This window comes from Pogonomyrmex barbatus, unplaced genomic scaffold (assembly GCF_055798465.1).
Source record: "Pogonomyrmex barbatus isolate J1 unplaced genomic scaffold, ASM5579846v1 scaffold3, whole genome shotgun sequence".
Classification (NCBI taxonomy): domain Eukaryota; kingdom Metazoa; phylum Arthropoda; class Insecta; order Hymenoptera; family Formicidae; genus Pogonomyrmex; species Pogonomyrmex barbatus.
The window spans coordinates 8,448,603-8,467,334 of record NW_028297127.1 but is presented as its reverse complement, the minus strand read 5'-3'; the positions used below and the strand labels follow the sequence as shown (position 1 = coordinate 8,467,334).

Sequence of the window (18,732 nt, the reverse complement as noted above, 5' to 3'; positions counted from 1 at the left end):
ATTACATCTACGTCTGTCTATGTCGATATCTCTCTATATATATATATATATATATATATATATATATATATGTATATTAATATTCCTTAATCGTATATTTTTAAATTTACATATTATTTTCTTACCATTCCTATTTAATATTTTCTGATTTCCATTCCCATTTCATATATAATTAAACTTATATCATCCTCATCTTTTGCATAGATCAAATATTCATATATATGTAAACCTGTATTTCAGATATTTTGGCATTATTTTATTCATCACTATATTTCACCATATAATTCTCATTAATACTTTCATTGCTATTATTATATTATTATTATTATTATTTTCTTTATTATTATTATTTTAATGTAACTATTTATTCGTGTTACATAATTTTTTTTACATACATTTAATATTTTACAATGTAAGAATTAGACGACCGTAAGCGGTCATGAAAGAGATTCGGAATATAAACACTAACAGAGAGGAGCCGTCGTGGTCGTGCAGACTAAGTGTCGGATTGGTAGACGAGGGATCCCGAGTTCAAATCCAGTCGGTCTCCGTTAATTTTTTCCGAATCTAATAGATATCTTTCAACAATAATCAAACAAATCATTTCTTTCTATCATATTAAATAACTTTGAATCACAATTTCACAACCAATTATACCAACAATCATAACTTTACAATACAATATCATATCCCGATTATTATAATAACAAAACATATTTCCTCCCATTTTCCGCTCGGTCGCGGATTCCAATCCGAAAATATAGTTTAATCATATCCAGTATCGCCACTGAACATAACAATACAAATATACTAGATATCCCTTCCCAAATTCCATTAACTGTTCTACGCCATCTCGGGACGTAACAAGAATTTTACTCCATTCCTGTTTACAACAGCAGAAGTAATAATCAGTCAATCACGAACAGACAATATAAAGAATTATAGTAAAAGATCAGTATTTCATTGGTCGTACAATAAATTCTGAGACATGCTGATTGGCTGTAAAATAGAGAATTTCTGAAAATTTTAATAAAGTTTGTAGAATCTTTAGAAATTCTGGTGCTGTTATCATTTTAAATGTTTCAATATTAAGCGTACTGCGTATTTTGTTGAAGAAAAAGATTACATTATAACAAGGTGTCTTATTGCAAAAAAGGAAAATATAATTATACATATGTACATTAAGTTTATAATGAGAAATCAGCAACCATTTTTCCGTAGATTAGATTTTCTTGTGCTTAAATGTAAACGAATATTTAATGTACGCAAATAGTACACAAAGTAAGTTATTAATTATATATATTTAATATATTTAATTATATATATTTATTATATTTTTAATTATATATATTTTATTTATATCTTTGGCACACATATTTATTTGATCTATATTTATACTTTTATTTTTTTAGCTTTAACTTTATTAAAATTTATACTTTTTTTTTTTTAGATATGGAGGAACAATCTTTGCTGTTGGTTGACTCATTGTCTGCAAGACCTGTTATGCATTACTTGCTTCTTTTTTTGATACTTTAATTTCAGTAGTAGAAGAAAGTTGGGATTGAGACTTTGTTTGAATTTGCTGCTGTTTTTGAGACTGAAATGATATATTTAAAGATTGAGACAACAGACTCACATGATGTATCATTGTCTGAAAATAAATAAATTTATTGTTGTTGTTTACATATGAGCATATATGAGCATATTTTATTATTCATCACATAATGCAACATATGCTAAATAATGATGCATACAAATCTAGTGCACAGTTGGTACTGGAAGTCTGTATAGTTGTAATATAATTGTGAGCTATAGATGGTTTCACAATTTGTGACACAAACATTTGACACTGTGTGGATGGTTGACTATATTGACTTGATTTTAAAGATGTAGTCTTCATATAATTGCTGCTAATTCTGTCAACAATAATATAATTTGTAATATTGCTCTGAATGATAATGCTTTGACATCATACTTGAGATAGATAATCAACATACTTTTGAGGTATAATAACTGTATGAGGAAAACTACCACATATCTCATATAATTCCCATTTAGTTTTTTTTTTTCTCTTTTCCTCCGGTTGGAGGATGTCGGATTAATTCCGACTATGTGTCTTCAACCCTAGGGTTATATAACACAGGTTTATCTAAATCCTTTATAAGTTTCTCTGTATTCTGTGATATTCTAGTTCAACTTTCTCTTTATCCACGTTTAGCTTTCTCTTTATCCTTAACAAATTGCATGACGCAACACAAAAATTCATGTGAGGACAAAAGACGTCCCACTCACTCGATGGCTAAAGACCAACTTATTAATTCCCATTTAGGAACATATATGGGTTGTGCATTCTGTCCAAATTTTTCTTTTAACGATATAATAACTTTTCGTCGTTCCTTTCCGTATTTCTGCCATATCTTATAAAATTCCTTTTCAGCATCTGGACTTGTAAACATTAACAGTATTATAACTTCAATTCTCAGTAGATAGATATAGCACACCAAAAATACGATATTATCATCGGACATCTTCGAGCATTGCAACTACTGAGGCTCATGCAAGTTCTTTATTAAAGTTCTTGCCAGAATATGTCTTTTGTCGTTTGTCCCCCAGCAAAGGGAGGTAAGTGTCGGTCCACAATAAGTATTTAATCTTTAAGTCGTAAGAAATTGACCAATCATAGTCGATTATTCTTTTCATATTCGATTATAATTGGTCAATTTCTTACTTCTTAAAGCTTAAATCACCTATTGTGGACCGACACTAAGACGTAAGACGTAAGACTTAAGAAATTGACTAATCATAATTGATTTTTAGAAGAATAATCGATTGTCTCAAATTACAAATTATATTATACATTTGTCTTAAAGTCTCATTGTAGATCCCGCTTAATGTCGGTTCACAATAGATGATTTAAGCTTTAAGAAGTAAGAAATTGACCAATTATAATCGAATATGAAAAGAATAATCGACTATGATTGGTCAATTTCTTACAACTTAAAGATTAAATACTTATTGTGGACCGACACTTACGTTTTCGATTGTGATTGGCTAATTCGCTTACCGTTTAAGTTTTTTTATATGCCATGGCCCTTAAGTGTCGGTTCACAAGTATTTAATTTTTAAGTCGTAAGAAATTGACCAATCATAGTCGATTATTTTTTTCATATTCGATTATAATTGGTTAATTTCTTACTTCTTAAAGCTTAAATCATCTATTGTGGATCGACACTTACGTGCCATCCCATGGAGCGTATTGCGCGTATCGCGTATCGAAAATCTGAGGCTGGTGTCCCATGGTGCGGAAATCCACAGCGGAACGGAACGCGCAAACCAATCAGCGAAAGAACCAAAAGAAAACTCGTTCATTCTGTTCGTTCTTTTGCTGTGATTGGTTCCGTTCCGTTGTGGATTTCCGCGCCATGAGACACCAGCCTGAGGATGCTGTCCAATGACGCGATTTCTATACGCGCGTATTCGCGTATCAAAGTTCCGACCAATCGCTGATGTTCCGCCGTTTTATTACGTCTTTAAGCAGCGGTTTAGTGTAAGCAGTAATAAAAAACACAAAAGGCATATGAAATTGATGTCATGCTATCTCCCGAAGTTAAATAGCGAAGCGTGATATATAAACGCATTTCAGAAGAAATTGATTCGCGAACGACAGATTGTCTAGTAATTAATGGACCAATTAATTCGAGTAATTTTTTCAATATAATCGAATTCATTCTGAAGTAATTACGAAATTTTGTTTTATCTTTAAGCTCCATTTCCTTGGGAGATTTTCACTTTTTGCAAGAAACGTCGATGTACAGTAAATAAGTCGTACCCAAAATTGATATTATTTGCCTTTTCCTTCGCTTCTTACAACTTTATACAGTGCATACAAGAGTAAAATTTTTCGACGCAGTGTTTCTTGTTCAAAAGAACAACTTTGTTTAAATTTTTGTACTAAGACGAAAATTGCTAATAATATATCCTCATCTAAATCCATTTTGTTTGCTACAAAAAAATAACACTTTAACACAATAACAATAACCGATTGACAAATCCATAAACGATAAATAATTGATAACAATTCCCATAAGAAATTTTAATTTACTGACTTGATTTTTGTTTCTTTTCGCCGTTTTACGTACGCATCAATTTTGTTCTACTGTCCCATGCAGCGGATCGCGCATAAGCGAATTAACGGATCACCAATCACGGACAACATAAAATATTATTTTGCAAACAGAGCTAGCAAAACAATTCTGTAATTGGCGATCCGCTAATTCGCTTATGCGCGATCCGCTGCATGGGACAGTAGAACAAAATTGACGCGTACGGCGGAACGTCAGCGATTAGTCGGAACTTTGATACGCGCATATAGATATTGCGTCATCATACGGCATCCTGACCAATTGCGGACGTTACGCTATTTTCGATATGCAATCGCTCCGCCAAATCCATTATTGTAGCATAACTGACCCGGGACATTCTGTACATGTTACAACTATGGTTCGGTTCGGTTCGATAACGACGTCTGTCGCTTGCGCAACCGATACAAATGGATGATACCGACAACTGTCGTTAACGGCATTGACCGATAGATATCGTACAAAGCTATTCTGTACTATCATTAACGATGGATACCTAACGATGCTTGTCGTTCGTGAACGATAACTGTCGCTATTTCTAACGAGACCCTCCGTATGTGACGGTAGCATTCAACCGACATCGACACCGATAATTTTTTGAATTTTCCCTCTTGAGTCCCTCTCCGGCCGTTGAGTAGGTGGGATGTCTTTTGTCCTTACATAAATTTTTGTATGTGTCGGTCCACAATAAATGATTTAAGCTTTAAGAAGTAAGAAATTGACCAATTATAATCGAATATGAAAAGAATAATCGACTATGATTGGTCAATTTCTTACGACTTAAAGATTAAATACTTATTGTGGACCGACACTCATGCATTTAATAAAGATAAAGAGCAAATTAAACTTGGATAAAGAGAAAGTGAAACCTGAAAAATAAAAAGAGAAAATTGTGCAAGATAAAGCGTGTTCAAACGGGTCCTGAAAGAAAACCATTTTTAATTACGCATGATAGCAGAACAATTCAATAACTTGACCCAATTATAAAAATCAATGATACTAGATATTACTACTGGCAAGATTTTGGATTCCATCAGATTTGATTCTGGTAGTTACATACAAAAATTAAAAAGAGAGAATACAAATATTGGAAAGAAGACATTGAATTATTATTACATTGTAGTATTATTTACATTGTATTATTTATTGATTTGTATTATATTATTTACATATCATTCTAATAACATTTATTATAATTTTGTACAGCATCGCAAAAATATGGGAAGAAAGAACACAGCAGAACGTTTAGAACGCTGTGCACAGAGGAGACAATGGCGAAATAATCAAATTTATTCGATTGGCCCAATCAATTTGTCAGATTATATAGAGCGAATCCAGATATTGTGATGGAATTGATAGATGTGTGGCGGTCCCCCGCTCACACAACTAATATCTAGCAGAAACATACACGAAAAAGTACCGTGGCCCGCATAGCGCAGTGGTAGCGCTCGAGACTCATACACCTGAGGACCACAGGTTCGAAACCCACTGCGGCCAACATCTTTTTTCCGTCACCAAAAATTCTACTATATATCGTGGACAACGCTCCTCCAACACACCAGCCGCCACAGATGTTTGGGACCAAGATTACAACGTCAACGTCTATATATGGTCTCAATGTTGAACATCAGGTATAAATTTATGCATATGTATTACATATATATTACAAAATAATATTGGTTAATTAAATAAAGGTAATTAAATAAAGTACTGTGTTATTTTATATATTATTAATTAAATTATTTTTAAATTATTGATTCTTATATTATCTATGTATGTACATACAAAAAAATCAATATGTACATACTTTGTATATACATTATGTTATATAATTTATATATTAAATAATTACATATATACGTTATATAATTTACAACTTATATTACTTTGTCATTTATATTATCTTTCAGACTTTGATTGCTTTAAGATTTTATGCAGTTGAATGTTATCAAAATTCAATTGCAGAGCAGTGGGATATAGCAACAAGCCAAAAAAATATAAACAAAATTATAAACAAAATTATATACATAAAAAAATTTTTTAAATGTATACAAAATTATATTCATAATAATCAATTACACACACACACACATACTTTATATACATTAGTATATACATTCCTATATACTTTCCATTTATATTTTTTTCCATTTTTTTCCATTTTGTTTCCATTTTTTTTATAATAATATAAAAGATTTACAAATTCACAATCTAACTTTAACAAATTTACATGCAACATTCCTCGCCAAAAATTTTCCGCCAATTTTTTTTAGATTATTTTAGATTATTCTGTACCTCATCTCTACCGATAATGTCGTTGCAAGCGACAGCCGTCGCTACGGCTTTATCGATAATGTACAGACTAGGAAAAAAGATGATGAATAATGTTTTTGAACCAATAGTATTCTTTAAAATTCTAAAAAAAATTGGCGGGAAATTTTTGGCGAGGAATGTTGCATGTAAATTTGTTAAAGTTAGATTGTGAATTTGTAAATCTTTTATATTATTATAAAAAAAATGGAAACAAAATGGAAAAAAATGGAAAAAAATATAAATGGAAAGTATATAGGAATGTATATACTAATGTATATAAAGTATGCGTTTGTGTGTGTGTGTGTGTGTGTGTGTGTGTGTGTGTGTGTGTGTGTGTGTGTGTGTGTGTGTAATGGATTATTATGTATATAATTAATTTTATTTAATTAATTTATTAATTTTATAATATATTTCCTGCCTGATGAAAGTATTATGATTGTGTTTTAGACGCTTTGTTGATAACAAAAGCCAAAGAAATATTGTTCTTGATTTCATTTTACATCTGTTAAACCAATTGCGAATTTTTTCACTTATATTAAACAATGAATATTTAATTAAATATCCATAAGTAAATTTTATTAAATTTTATTAAACATTAATTGTGAATTTAATTAACACTTAATATAAATATTAATTGTTTATATTAAATTCACAATTAATATTTAATTAACTTTAATAAAATTTACTTACACATTATGGATATTTCTTTCATTCTCTTTCTTTCTATGGTCCCACCATGGAATGAATGTATTTCGCATAGGTTTTACAAATAATTAAGTAATTTTAATTATTAATGCTTACGTGATTCTCTTTAGCAAATCTATCAAAAATAAAGAAATGACTGCGCAGAGGTCAGATTTGTTTCTATCACAAACTTTCTGCTGTTTTCGGTACGCGAGAGTTTTGTTCCTTGGTTCCATGAAGCGGAATGAGCGTATGTAATGAGAAAATAAATCAGTGATTTTACCAATTATAAAACTGTTTAGATGAAAGGAAATAAGGAAAATCGTTTGTGATTGGTTATCCGCTTGATTCGCTTACGCGAATTCCGTGTCATGAGACTAGGAAACGAAACTCTCGCATATCGAAAACAGCGGAACGTCCGCGATTAGTCAGATTTTCGATACGTGCGATCCGCGATACGCGCGATATGCTCCATGGAACAACACTAGGGTTCACTTGGTGTTACAAATGCTTCGAAACATTTTTGATTCAATTCATAAAATTAAAATTAAATTCTTTGTATTGATTAGTTAATCAAATGCTTCGAAGCTTTTGTAGCGCTATGGATCATAGCTTTAGGGTGCGTTCCTTTATTTACTCCGGGTACTGTCATATTCTCGTTTATACGTGGAATTAAAACGGTTTAACAACAACCATAGTTAGTGAAATCTTGCGTTCGATTAGTACATTCTTTTAAATCTAAAAATGTGTTCCAAGTGTTCCTTTGTGCGTTCCTTATTTATTCCGAGTACTCATGCTATGACGTAATGGAAGTGTACTGCAGCTATCGTTCTGTTTTAGTTTCGTGCGCTTTCTAACTTCAAGGTTATAAAACGGAACGCAGTTGCAGTACGTTTTCAAACTCCAACTGAAAATGACTGGCATATGTAATATTAAAAAAAAATATAATTTTATTATATATATTAAATATAATATATATAAAATAATTAATAATAATAAAAAAATTAATAATAATATTAATATTAATAATAATAATAATAATAATAAAATAATAATAATAAATAATTTCATAATATTATATAATATCATAATAATTTCATTATATTATATTATTTCATATTATATACTTTATTTTCTTCAGCATCAATCAAGGTTATTTTAGTCTCCATGGAAGCAGCCATTTTTGTGTTCTAACTGCTTTACCTCGCTGGTGCAGTAGCCGCAACAGGAAGTACGTCAAAATCAATGACGTCATAGAATTCAAGGCAGTACTTTTGGAATGCACTACTCTCTATATTGGAACGTTATTCGTAGTACTGACAGTACTCGGAGGGAATAAAGGAACGCACCCTTTGATGCAAGTAATGTGTACAAATCTTTTGATCGCATCCCGCCAATCAGAGATAGCGAAAATCGGCGCATGCGTGTGATCGTAATACGCAAACAACACATTGCGCAGCCGTTGTGATAAAAACATTTAAGCTTCTGATTGTTTCCCGCGCTTCTGCTTACATAATTTGTAAATGTAAACTTATGTGATAGATACGCTGATTTTAAGTATTTCTCGGGGAGTATTAACATTTGCACGTTGAACGTCACTTCATCAATTGTTAGCAGTTTTGACGCATTTGTCTGAGTCACTATAAAATTGTCGGTTCGTTTCAGGTTAGTTTATTACAATCTAGAAACATTTATACAATGTAATTTACACGTTGATTTTCTTTCCAACTATGGCAATTTCGTAAATAGAATATTATATATGTTACAGAATTTTATACAAATTCTCTTTTACGTTTTTCTTTTTTTTTCAAATTGTTAATAATTGTAAGATCTATCAATCTTTGATAGAATGAAATTTTAATTTAGTAGTTTTTAATACTAAAACCTTATATTTATTTGAATATATTTTTCAGATTGCAATTTTAATAATTTACTTAAAAATGTCGATAGATGATGATCAAGGAATGTTACTTTGTACTCCACGACGAGCACAAAAATGTCTTTTTGCAACATCCAATGATAAATCTGACAAAAGAACTATTATTCCAAGTGTAGAGCAAATTGAAGACAACAAAGAATCTTCAGAAGATTCAGATTTGGGACCTATGTCACCTCTAGCTCTCACTGATCAAAGTCCAAGTCTCAGCAATTCGAGTCTTAGCTCTTCAGGCAGAGAATTTATTTCTCCATTTGCAACACCTGAAAAATCGCTCACTTATAGCCCATCTTTATCTTGGGATCGTCTAAGGTTTAACATGCAAGAACATATGTCGCCCTTTACAGCACTTAAGATGGTCACCAAAGCTGCCAGATATTCGCCAAGATGTAAGTTATTCAATGACCGCTCATCAAAATCGCTACCGGCTACTCCAAATAAGAATATGGAACCATTGATGCCACAACATTTGACAAAGATTGTGGAGCAAACAAATGAGATAATACCAGAGACACCTCAACGAAACTTTGCTACAGAAATACAGAACCAAAATATCACAGAAACACCTCGAAAGGGAAGAACTCCCGAGAGACAGATAACGCCATCAATCTCCATAAGTAAAACAGTCCCATTGCCGAAGTTACACAAGCGGAAATTTAGCATTGAAATAAGCAAAGATTTCTCACCGGAACAAAAGGAGAATACATTGAAAAGACATGCGCGTGATCAGTCGGCAGGAAAACCGACAAAATTAGCGAAGCTGTTTAAGGCAGACGATGCCTCTGTTCCTAGAGCGAGAGCATCGTTGTTTCAGGAAAGGAGAAACGAATGTAGCAGCCTGAAGAATTTTTCATTAAGTACGAAAATGTTTTACAGCGGCAACATCAAGTCCGAACGAGCAAGTCCCTTTAGCAACTTTAGAAATAGCGACGTTAAAAGGAGACGAACTTTACCCCCACAAAGCAATATCAAACATTCATCATTAAGAAAACGAAAATATGGTAGAATAAACGCTGGCGTGTGCCACGGAATCAAAAAGCCGAAACCTAAGGTGAATATAGAAACGTTAAAAAAGAAGGAACAACAACAAAATCTTGCATCTTCGACGAATAAGAGCTCGTTTATGGAGGAAGCGCTGTCAATGAAAATGAACACAATTGTAGAGAAACCACCCTCACCAATGATTGACGAGACTAAGCGATTTTTCAAAACTAATAGAACTATCAGATTAAATCACGCTGCTACAGTGACGGTAAATAACAAGATTAAATTAAAGGTCACAGATGGTAAAATTATATTGAAAGAAAATCAAAATCAGAAACGTATTCCCTCTACGAAGAAAGATCATAAGCAAAAGTCAAGTCCCGTGGATGTCCCTTTGGATGCCACTGATTTGACTGTCGATGAACCAGAGGTTGAAACTTTGTTACAGCAAGACAAAGTTGATGATCTTCTGAAAATTCTGGAGGATGATTGGTCGAATGACGATTATGATACTATGGGAACATTGACTGACACAGCGAACGCTGTTTCTCCATTAAAATCAACGACGACGAAGATATTGTCGAAAGATATGATTATGTCTCCAGCTACTGAACTTAGCAACATGACTTCGACGATGAACATCAAAGATGCTCCATTGAAAAGTTTTCAAAATCTTTCACTTGATAACACGAATAACGAAAAGGAAACTGAAAAAGAAAATGCTAAGAAAAAATATTTTCCATTGTTTACAAAAGGATATTCTGTACCTGATAACATTTTCGAGTATGTTTTCGAATTATATATTTCAAATCTTTTTTTATTTATTTATAAAATTTCATTTAATTTATATAAAATTGTATGTTTACTTACACACACACACACACACACACACACACACACACACACAAATATCTTATATTATTCTTGGAAATTATTAATTTTTATATTATTAAGAATTATTTTTATTATTTTTTTATATTAATTTTTTATTTTTACTTCGTATTAATTTTTTTGTCCTTTGGAAAATTTTGCACCAGATATTGTAGATGTATTCTCAATTTATTTTAATAAGATATATATTTTAATTTCAATTTTAGAGAGACAAATAATGCGAATACAACAAAAGCAACAAAAAAAAGTATGCAGTGGCAGTTGTCTGCGAAAGGTGGTGGTGCGGAAGATCAGTATCAGTTAGATGCTGGTCAGAAACATTTCGGCGCTACTCAGTGTCAGGAATGTAACGTTGTCTATCAACTGGGCAATCCTGAGGATGAAAACGCTCACTTGAATTATCACAACAGCATACGAATTTTAAAATTTCAGGTGAGTTTGTATCTGTATCTTTTTGAAATAAATATCGCATTACTATAAAAATATGATATTTAACTCTTTATTATGTACGGTATTTCAGGGATGGAAAAACGAACGTGTTATATCAGAGGATCCTTTCACGTCTAGCAGAATAATCTTAATCGAGCCACATGATCCTAAACAACATTGGAAGAAAGTATTGGAGATTTTAACTGTTGTAGATAGAGACTTGGGATTAACAGATATGAATATTTCAGAATATCAGAACAAAAACGCAAGTATATACTCACATACATACAGAACTTATGTATGTGTATGTATGTATTAAATGTCAAATTCAATTATATAATAATTTGATAACAAAAAGATGTCTTGTAGATCTTTCTGTATATACGTGAAAAAACAATTCTCGGAGTACTGGTGGCAGAACATATTGAAAAAGCATTTCGCATAATTCCCGAGCTAATCGAACTCAACTGTTGCACCGATGAGAGTACACCTACGAAATGCGGCATAAATGTTGTTTGGACTGCGATGAGTCATCGCAAACAGGGTATAGCCACTAAACTTGTTGATACTTTGAGGTAAACATTGTTAATATTATGCACATATTAATTTTTTTTCAAAGATTAAACAACTTCTTGTTCATGCATTTCAGAACTAAATTCTTTTATGGTTACGTGATGTCGATGGATGACATAGCGTTTTCAATACCGACTCCAGGTGGCAAGATCTTTGCCGAGAAGTACACGAAAACGCGAAGCTTCAAGGTTTACAACTGAATTCTCGTTCCATTCAAATTCCAAAATTCATTTTTGTTTCCAAATAGTTTTCGAGTTGTTAATATTTACTTACTACATTTTATTTCTCATTTTTGTTGTATTTTGATTTGCTATATAATTATATTTTTACAAAATCTATTACAGATATCGATAAAAAAAAATTAATTTTTTTTTTATAAATTAACTTTATAAATTAATTTTAACAAATATCTCTTTCGTTTAAATTTGACTGTTGTTTACTATTTTACTGTATAAGCTTAAATTTAATAAGAGAGTTCTTTTATAATAGTAAATTTATCAAAAAGTACGAATATAAGATACATAGTCGATAAAATTTGATACAAATACATGGAATTGTTTTGAGAGATTTACAATTTAGATAAAATAATAATATTGTAAAATTATTAATATTGTTCTCGAAGTGAACACAGTTAGTAATCTCATTCTTAATTAATACATCTTCCCTATTCACTTTTATATTTCTTGTATATGATATATGAATAATATATTTTATAGCTGGCTATTGTGAAATATGTGTTATATATTTGAAATGATCTAATAAATAGGATAAAGGTAAACTTGATTAAATAAAAAAAATATTCATTATATATTCATCATAATCAAATCAAATTCAAATGTCATGAATACTGTACATGTTTTAAACAAATACAAAAAGTATCTAGTATGTAAACTTGGATGGAAAACTTATAAACTATATCTATTTTGTAATTAGTATATTTTGAATAGTGTAACATAAGATAAATTGTAATTGTACTTCGCCATTGATAATTATAACAATGTAAAGTTAAACATCACCAATATATCACTGATGATATACCTTGTCAATATTCTATATTGCATGCAAGCATATTTTAGGATCAATATCTCATGAAGATATTTGAAATCTTAATTTTAAATCCACACATATTAATTAACTTTGGTAACTATATAACAGAAAATGAGAAAAGGAATACTGTATTCCTACGAAATTAATCTCGTTGAGATCATGTAAAAATAGTATTACAACGTGCTAATCAGGTACAAATTGTATCAAACACAATGTAAAACTATTCTAAGCGCCATTAATTAGTCAATTTTAAGTTACCAACGATTATTACCACGTCTATTGCTATTACCATACCTGCTACCTCTAACAAATGATTGTTCTGATTCTTTTTTCTTCTTCCATATTTCATATCTCTCAGCCATTTTATATAGTTCTTCAGGTACTTCCTGAAATAGAAGCACAAGTTGGTTGAACTTATTTATAAAAAAATTATGAAGAATTTTTATATATATTTACTAACTTGATTAGCTTCTTCAAGGATATCAATTAGTGCTTTGGCATTATGCCAATCTTGTCTAGTCATGAAAGTAATACTTTCGCCTGTTCGGCCTGCTCGTCCAGTACGTCCGACTCTGTGAACGTATTCCTCTATATCCCGTGGGAAATCATAATTCAGTACGTGCCTAAAATATACCAGGGAGTAAAAGTCTCATCATATCTTGAATAACATATTTCATATTTGAAACTTACGTAATATCTTCAATATCGATTCCTCGACTAGCCACGTCGGTCGCGAGGAGAATCTGCACAGCTCCTTTCTTCAGATCTTCCAATGCTTGTTCCCTATCCATTTGATCTCTGTCACCATGAATGCTCTGACAATCGATGTTCGACAATGCCAAATCACTGGATATATCATCCACTTTTGATTTTTTACCGAAAAATACTATCGCCTTATCATTTGAACCCATCTCTTGGAAGAACTGATGCATCTACATGTTGTAATATAATATAATAACGCTAATTTTTAAGATATCTTATAGTTCCTATTATCCATTTATTTTATAAATATCCTATAGATTTTATCTTGATATATAAAAAAGACATTTATAAAGAATTAGAAAGGATATTGTTCGAAAATTATTTTTTAAAAGTATATAAGAAAAATTAATGCAAAACTTTATAAAGATTGTTTATCCTATTGTTATTTCATCTAAAGAAAGATAATTTAATTGCTGAAAATATTTATAGAATAAGCTTCTTAAATACTGTTTTCAATTCAAGATACTACTAACCATCTCTATTTTTTCATCTTCATTAATTAAATAGATCCTTTGTGTTACAGAATGGACAGCTGCTAAATCAAGTGATCCGACAAATACTTGAAGCGGATTTTTCATATATGATTGAGCTAAACGTCTTATACCCTGAGGCCATGTAGCGCTGACCAAAAAAGGATAAGTATTATATTAATATTTATTATAAGCAGTATTACACCTGGATTTTTTACAGAGAGATCATCATATTTTGGAAGTATAGGAATAAATAATCTATTATTCTTAAAGAGAGAGAACCAATTTATATAATAAATTTTACATAAAAATTGAAGAAAAAATAAATGCCAAAAAAAAAATTATAACTGTTTTTCTTTCAAAGAATTCTATTTTAATATTTTATAATTTTTAATAGAAACTTCAAATAATAAATATTTACCTTGTCATAACAGTTTGTCTATCTGGTCGCACACCCAAGAGAGTCTTACGAATTTGTGGTTCAAAACCCATGTCCAGCATACGATCTGCTTCGTCAAGTATAAGATACGTTACAGCTGATACATCTAATACACCTGCTTGAACCAAGTCGTTTAATCTTCCAGGAGTTGCAATTACTATCTGCACACCCTTTGTTACAGTATTGATTTGAGCCTTGCGATTTCCACCACCATATACACATACCCTTAAATAATATTGAATTAAGAAATATTAAAGATCACGTTTTATATAATATATATGAAAAAATAAATGCAAGATGCATTATACTTACGCTTTAATGCCGTGATAAGAATACTTTCCTACTTCTTTTTCAATCTGTAGTGCTAATTCTCTTGTCGGTGCCATAACAAGCACATTTGGCCCAGTACGCTCCTCACGTGGAGTTACTTGTCCATCAATATGAATCAAGGCAGGTAGTAGAAAAGCAAGAGTTTTACCTGGAATAATAATAATAATCACAATAATAATGTAGTACTCGTTATAAAATTCAACATAAATTATAGTATTTAAGATCTTTAAAACAAAAATATTAATTTTAAAAATTTATGTGATTATGATTTCAGTATATAATATTAACAAAAATTTTTTAAAGCTAATAGATACAAAATAAATATCTTCTTGAAATCGCACAATTGTTCTTCTATAATTGTATATAAATCACAAAAATAAAAATTGCACCTGTTCCAGTTTGCGCTATTCCAATGAGATCTTGACCATTCAGAAGAATAGGCCATGCTTGACATTGTATAGGACTTGGTTTTTCAAATCCTTGTTTTCGTATTTCTTTAAGGATATCTGGATATTCCTGTAATATAAATATCACGTTTAAACAATTGTGCTAAAATCATAAATAATTTGAATTATTGGTTAATGACTACATTACCTGAAAAGCTTGTTCGAAAGTTTCGATAGGATTTGGTATTTTTATTTCTTCATCGGAGCCTCCTTCATTTTCGAAAACATGCTTAACTTCTATATTATTATTACTTTTTCTAATATAAGCTACTTTTGTCTTCGACATATTAGCAACATCTGAATCTTCCTTATAAAAATTTTTTATAATTGGAGGCAAAGTTGCCCACTTTTGCTTCTGACGTTCCTCCTACCGAAAAAATTATCGTTTTAAAAATTATATTTGTTATTATACTTATATATTATAAAATAATCCATTTTTCATTATTGTATACACAACATACATATTCTTCATTAGCCTTGCCCCAATCGAAATTGCGCCAATCAATTTCTTCCTTTTTCTCCTCAGGTTTCATTCTTTGCGCAATTTCTGCATTTTCTTGCACATTATCAAATAATTCCTCTATTAAACTTTTAGCTCGTTGTCGCGCTTCATCCGTACCGGTTAGCCTTACAGGAGTCTGTCCATTTTCAGCACACTGTTTGTCAATCTAAATGAAAGTAAAAAGAAATCAGTTATGAAATAATATATAATGAATTATATTTAACTCTATAATTTTATTATATTGATTAAGCTTATAATGTTTATTTACATTAATCATAGCATTGCTTTCTTCTTGTAGAGCTTTAATTTTGCTACCTCCTCTTCCAATAAGTCTTCCAATATTGTTGGTATCAATGTACATAACAAGTTCATTTGCATCGTCCAAATTTTCATTATTCTTTCTATATGAATTGTCATGATAGTTTTGTGTATTTGAATCATTATTCCAATTATCTCCAAATGATCTATTAGAACGTCTATAAAATTGACTGTCTCTTTCCTTCCTATTTTCTCTTCTGTGATCATAGCCTCGATCATATCTCCTTACTGACGTTCTATTACTTTCCCATCCACTCATTGTTGAAAATAATGGAGTTTTTTGTATTCAAAGCTAAATATATTCTAAAATGTACAAATAATATTTAGCATATATAATATAGAGAACTTTAAAAAAAATTCTAAGATTGAGAAAAAAAATTGTGATATAGAAGTATTATCATAAAAGAATATTAACTTTCTCTCAATTTTAATAAATCTCTCATTTATTTCTCATTGTGTTTTTTAAAATTGACGTATCAAATAAATTAACTTTTTTATAATTTCTATTAAATAATTTAATAAATATCATAACAAAATTATATCAAATTTATTAGCTCAAATAAATATATTATATATAATTCAAAATTTATAATGTAAATTCAACTTTATAAATGTATAATTATTCAAGATTTATAAGCTGGTAAGAACAGCTTATTCAATTTCTTGCATTATTTAATTTATAATCATAAAAATTATAGCATTTTTGAGTTTGAATCGATTCAAGAGCAATTAAACTGGATATGTACCATAAACTCAAGTTTGATTCAAATTATGTAAAGAAAAAAAATATAAAATATTAAATTATTAATAGACTTACTATACTTAAAATAATTTTTATATTAAATAATTATATTTTCACTGTTTCATGTAATTATATCTTCAATATATCTTTCTAAAATGTTAAGCTAAATATATAATATAGAATATAATTATATGTTTGATCATAAATTCTAGTAGTAACCCAAAGTAGATTATACATATAATTAATTACTCTCAGAGCTCATTGCAATAAAAAATGCCATTACTTTATTTTAATCTCAAGAAAAAAACATAATTTCTTGTTTCATAATTTGACATTGTGGAAACGTAAAGGAAACGGAAGTTCCAATAAGTTTTAAAAACTTATATTATGAATTTATTGATAAATGATGATGACTACGTTTATTAAATCATTTATTTAAATCTTTTGTAAAACTCACTGTTTTATGGTTAGATTCCCGTTAGTGAGATATCGCTGGATATGATGTTATGCCGAGGCAGCAAAATACGCAACTATCCTTCGTCTTGAAAATTGCAAATGTGCAAAAAACAATTCATAAAACAAGAATATAAACAACACAGGGCGATAGGACGCACTTTTTCTACATGTAACCAATTTGCTTGTTTTACCTGAGCGTCGAAAGTACACGAGAAGAATCGGCGCAATAGTATCAGCTTCAACCAATTTCAATGCGCGCAATAATCGCGCGCGCTTTATAATCACGAATGAGTATGAATGAACATACCGATATTCGTTTGTTCTTATTATATATTACATTATGCCGTGCAAGGCAATAAGAAATGTTTGTGCGCACCGCTAATAATTTCTTCCTTCCTTTTTGGTGACACCAAAAAGGTTCGAACTAGTCCGAACGATGGTCAATTAGCCTCCAGAGAGATTATAGAAAAGAATAATCTTTTGGCCACATTTGTTTCTTTTATCCATCCGCCAGGCCAGTTTTCTTATATCGCATGTGTGTATGTGCGTTCATACAACCAGCGCAGCTTACAATGGAGTCCTTTTTGAGTATGGATAAGTGTAGAGACACTACAATCAGAGATTGGTCACGACTCTGATCCACCAAGCAGAGACTCTGATCCGCCATGTTTTGGCTAAATCCTACGAAAAAGAAAGAAATATACACCATCTCACTCTAACCAATAGCGATATTTTTTACTTTGCATGTGCATTGATTTAAGTGTATTGTGCATGTGTATTAAACATGTGGAAAGCATGATAATATATTATTAAATAATAGAGATACTAAAATTGCAAAATATAATCATAAATTAATTAATTGTGATAAATCAATATAAAAAATGGTGGATGTTCATTTTTTTACTTAAATTTTATTTTATATTGTAATAAAGTTTGTTTATAATAATAATAAATATGTATAATAATCCTTTCTAAAAAAGGCATGACATCGATACTTGCATCTCTCGAAATTTCCTCGAAGTTTATTGTTAACAAAAACTTTTCCGCGATTCTCTCGCTGCGCTAACTTTGTGAATAGCTGTCGTATGTATTGATTTCACAGGGGATCGTTTGAAAATTGTATATAAAAAAATTAAAAATATTATAGTGTAACAGTAGTATAAAAGTATTATATTAATTTTTGCTTTTGTGTTAAAAAAGATAAATAGCGAAAAAAAAAAAAATAAATTTAAAATCGTTAAAATTAAAAAAAAAAAAATATATATATATAT

The 18,732-nt window shown here is 30.3% G+C and overlaps 3 protein-coding genes across 5 annotated transcripts; 1 reads left to right on the top strand and 2 right to left on the bottom strand.

Annotated features, from left to right (window-relative positions):
- Positions 1–1,429: 1,429 nt before the first annotated feature.
- LOC105427112 (uncharacterized) lies at positions 1,430–3,373 on the bottom strand. Of its 2 annotated transcripts, XM_011638702.3 has the most exons (4): positions 2,330–3,367; positions 1,998–2,058; positions 1,755–1,916; positions 1,430–1,651 (listed from the first exon to the last, which is right to left on the bottom strand). In XM_011638702.3, exons 1-4 carry the CDS (start codon positions 2,526–2,528, stop codon positions 1,645–1,647), a joined length of 429 nt encoding a protein of 142 aa, XP_011637004.2. In that variant the 5' UTR covers positions 2,529–3,367; the 3' UTR covers positions 1,430–1,644. The 2 variants fall into 2 exon arrangements, with proteins under 2 accessions (XP_011637004.2, XP_011637003.2); XM_011638701.3 differs by having other exon boundaries at positions 1,643–1,916; positions 2,330–3,373.
- A 4,904-nt stretch (positions 3,374–8,277) lies between these two features.
- Positions 8,278–12,680, top strand: eco (Establishment of cohesion). Its single transcript, XM_011638711.2, has 6 exons — positions 8,278–8,497; positions 9,050–10,839; positions 11,154–11,379; positions 11,468–11,641; positions 11,746–11,951; positions 12,026–12,680. Exons 1-6 carry the CDS (start codon positions 8,492–8,494, stop codon positions 12,147–12,149), a joined length of 2,526 nt encoding a protein of 841 aa, XP_011637013.2. The 5' UTR covers positions 8,278–8,491; the 3' UTR covers positions 12,150–12,680.
- A 52-nt stretch (positions 12,681–12,732) lies between these two features.
- On the bottom strand, positions 12,733–18,431 carry LOC105427141 (putative ATP-dependent RNA helicase DDX43). 2 transcript variants are annotated; one of them, XM_089079388.1, is made up of 12 exons: positions 17,653–18,431; positions 17,463–17,546; positions 16,214–16,566; positions 15,905–16,111; positions 15,592–15,810; positions 15,387–15,513; positions 14,980–15,145; positions 14,650–14,892; positions 14,232–14,379; positions 13,687–13,928; positions 13,457–13,619; positions 12,733–13,382 (listed from the first exon to the last, which is right to left on the bottom strand). In XM_089079388.1, the coding sequence occupies exons 3-12, from the start codon at positions 16,520–16,522 to the stop codon at positions 13,251–13,253; spliced, it is 1,956 nt and encodes a 651-aa protein (XP_088935514.1). In that variant the 5' UTR covers positions 16,523–16,566; positions 17,463–17,546; positions 17,653–18,431; the 3' UTR covers positions 12,733–13,250. The 2 variants fall into 2 exon arrangements, with proteins under 2 accessions (XP_088935514.1, XP_088935513.1); XM_089079387.1 differs by having other exon boundaries at positions 17,463–18,431.
- Positions 18,432–18,732: the final 301 nt, after the last annotated feature.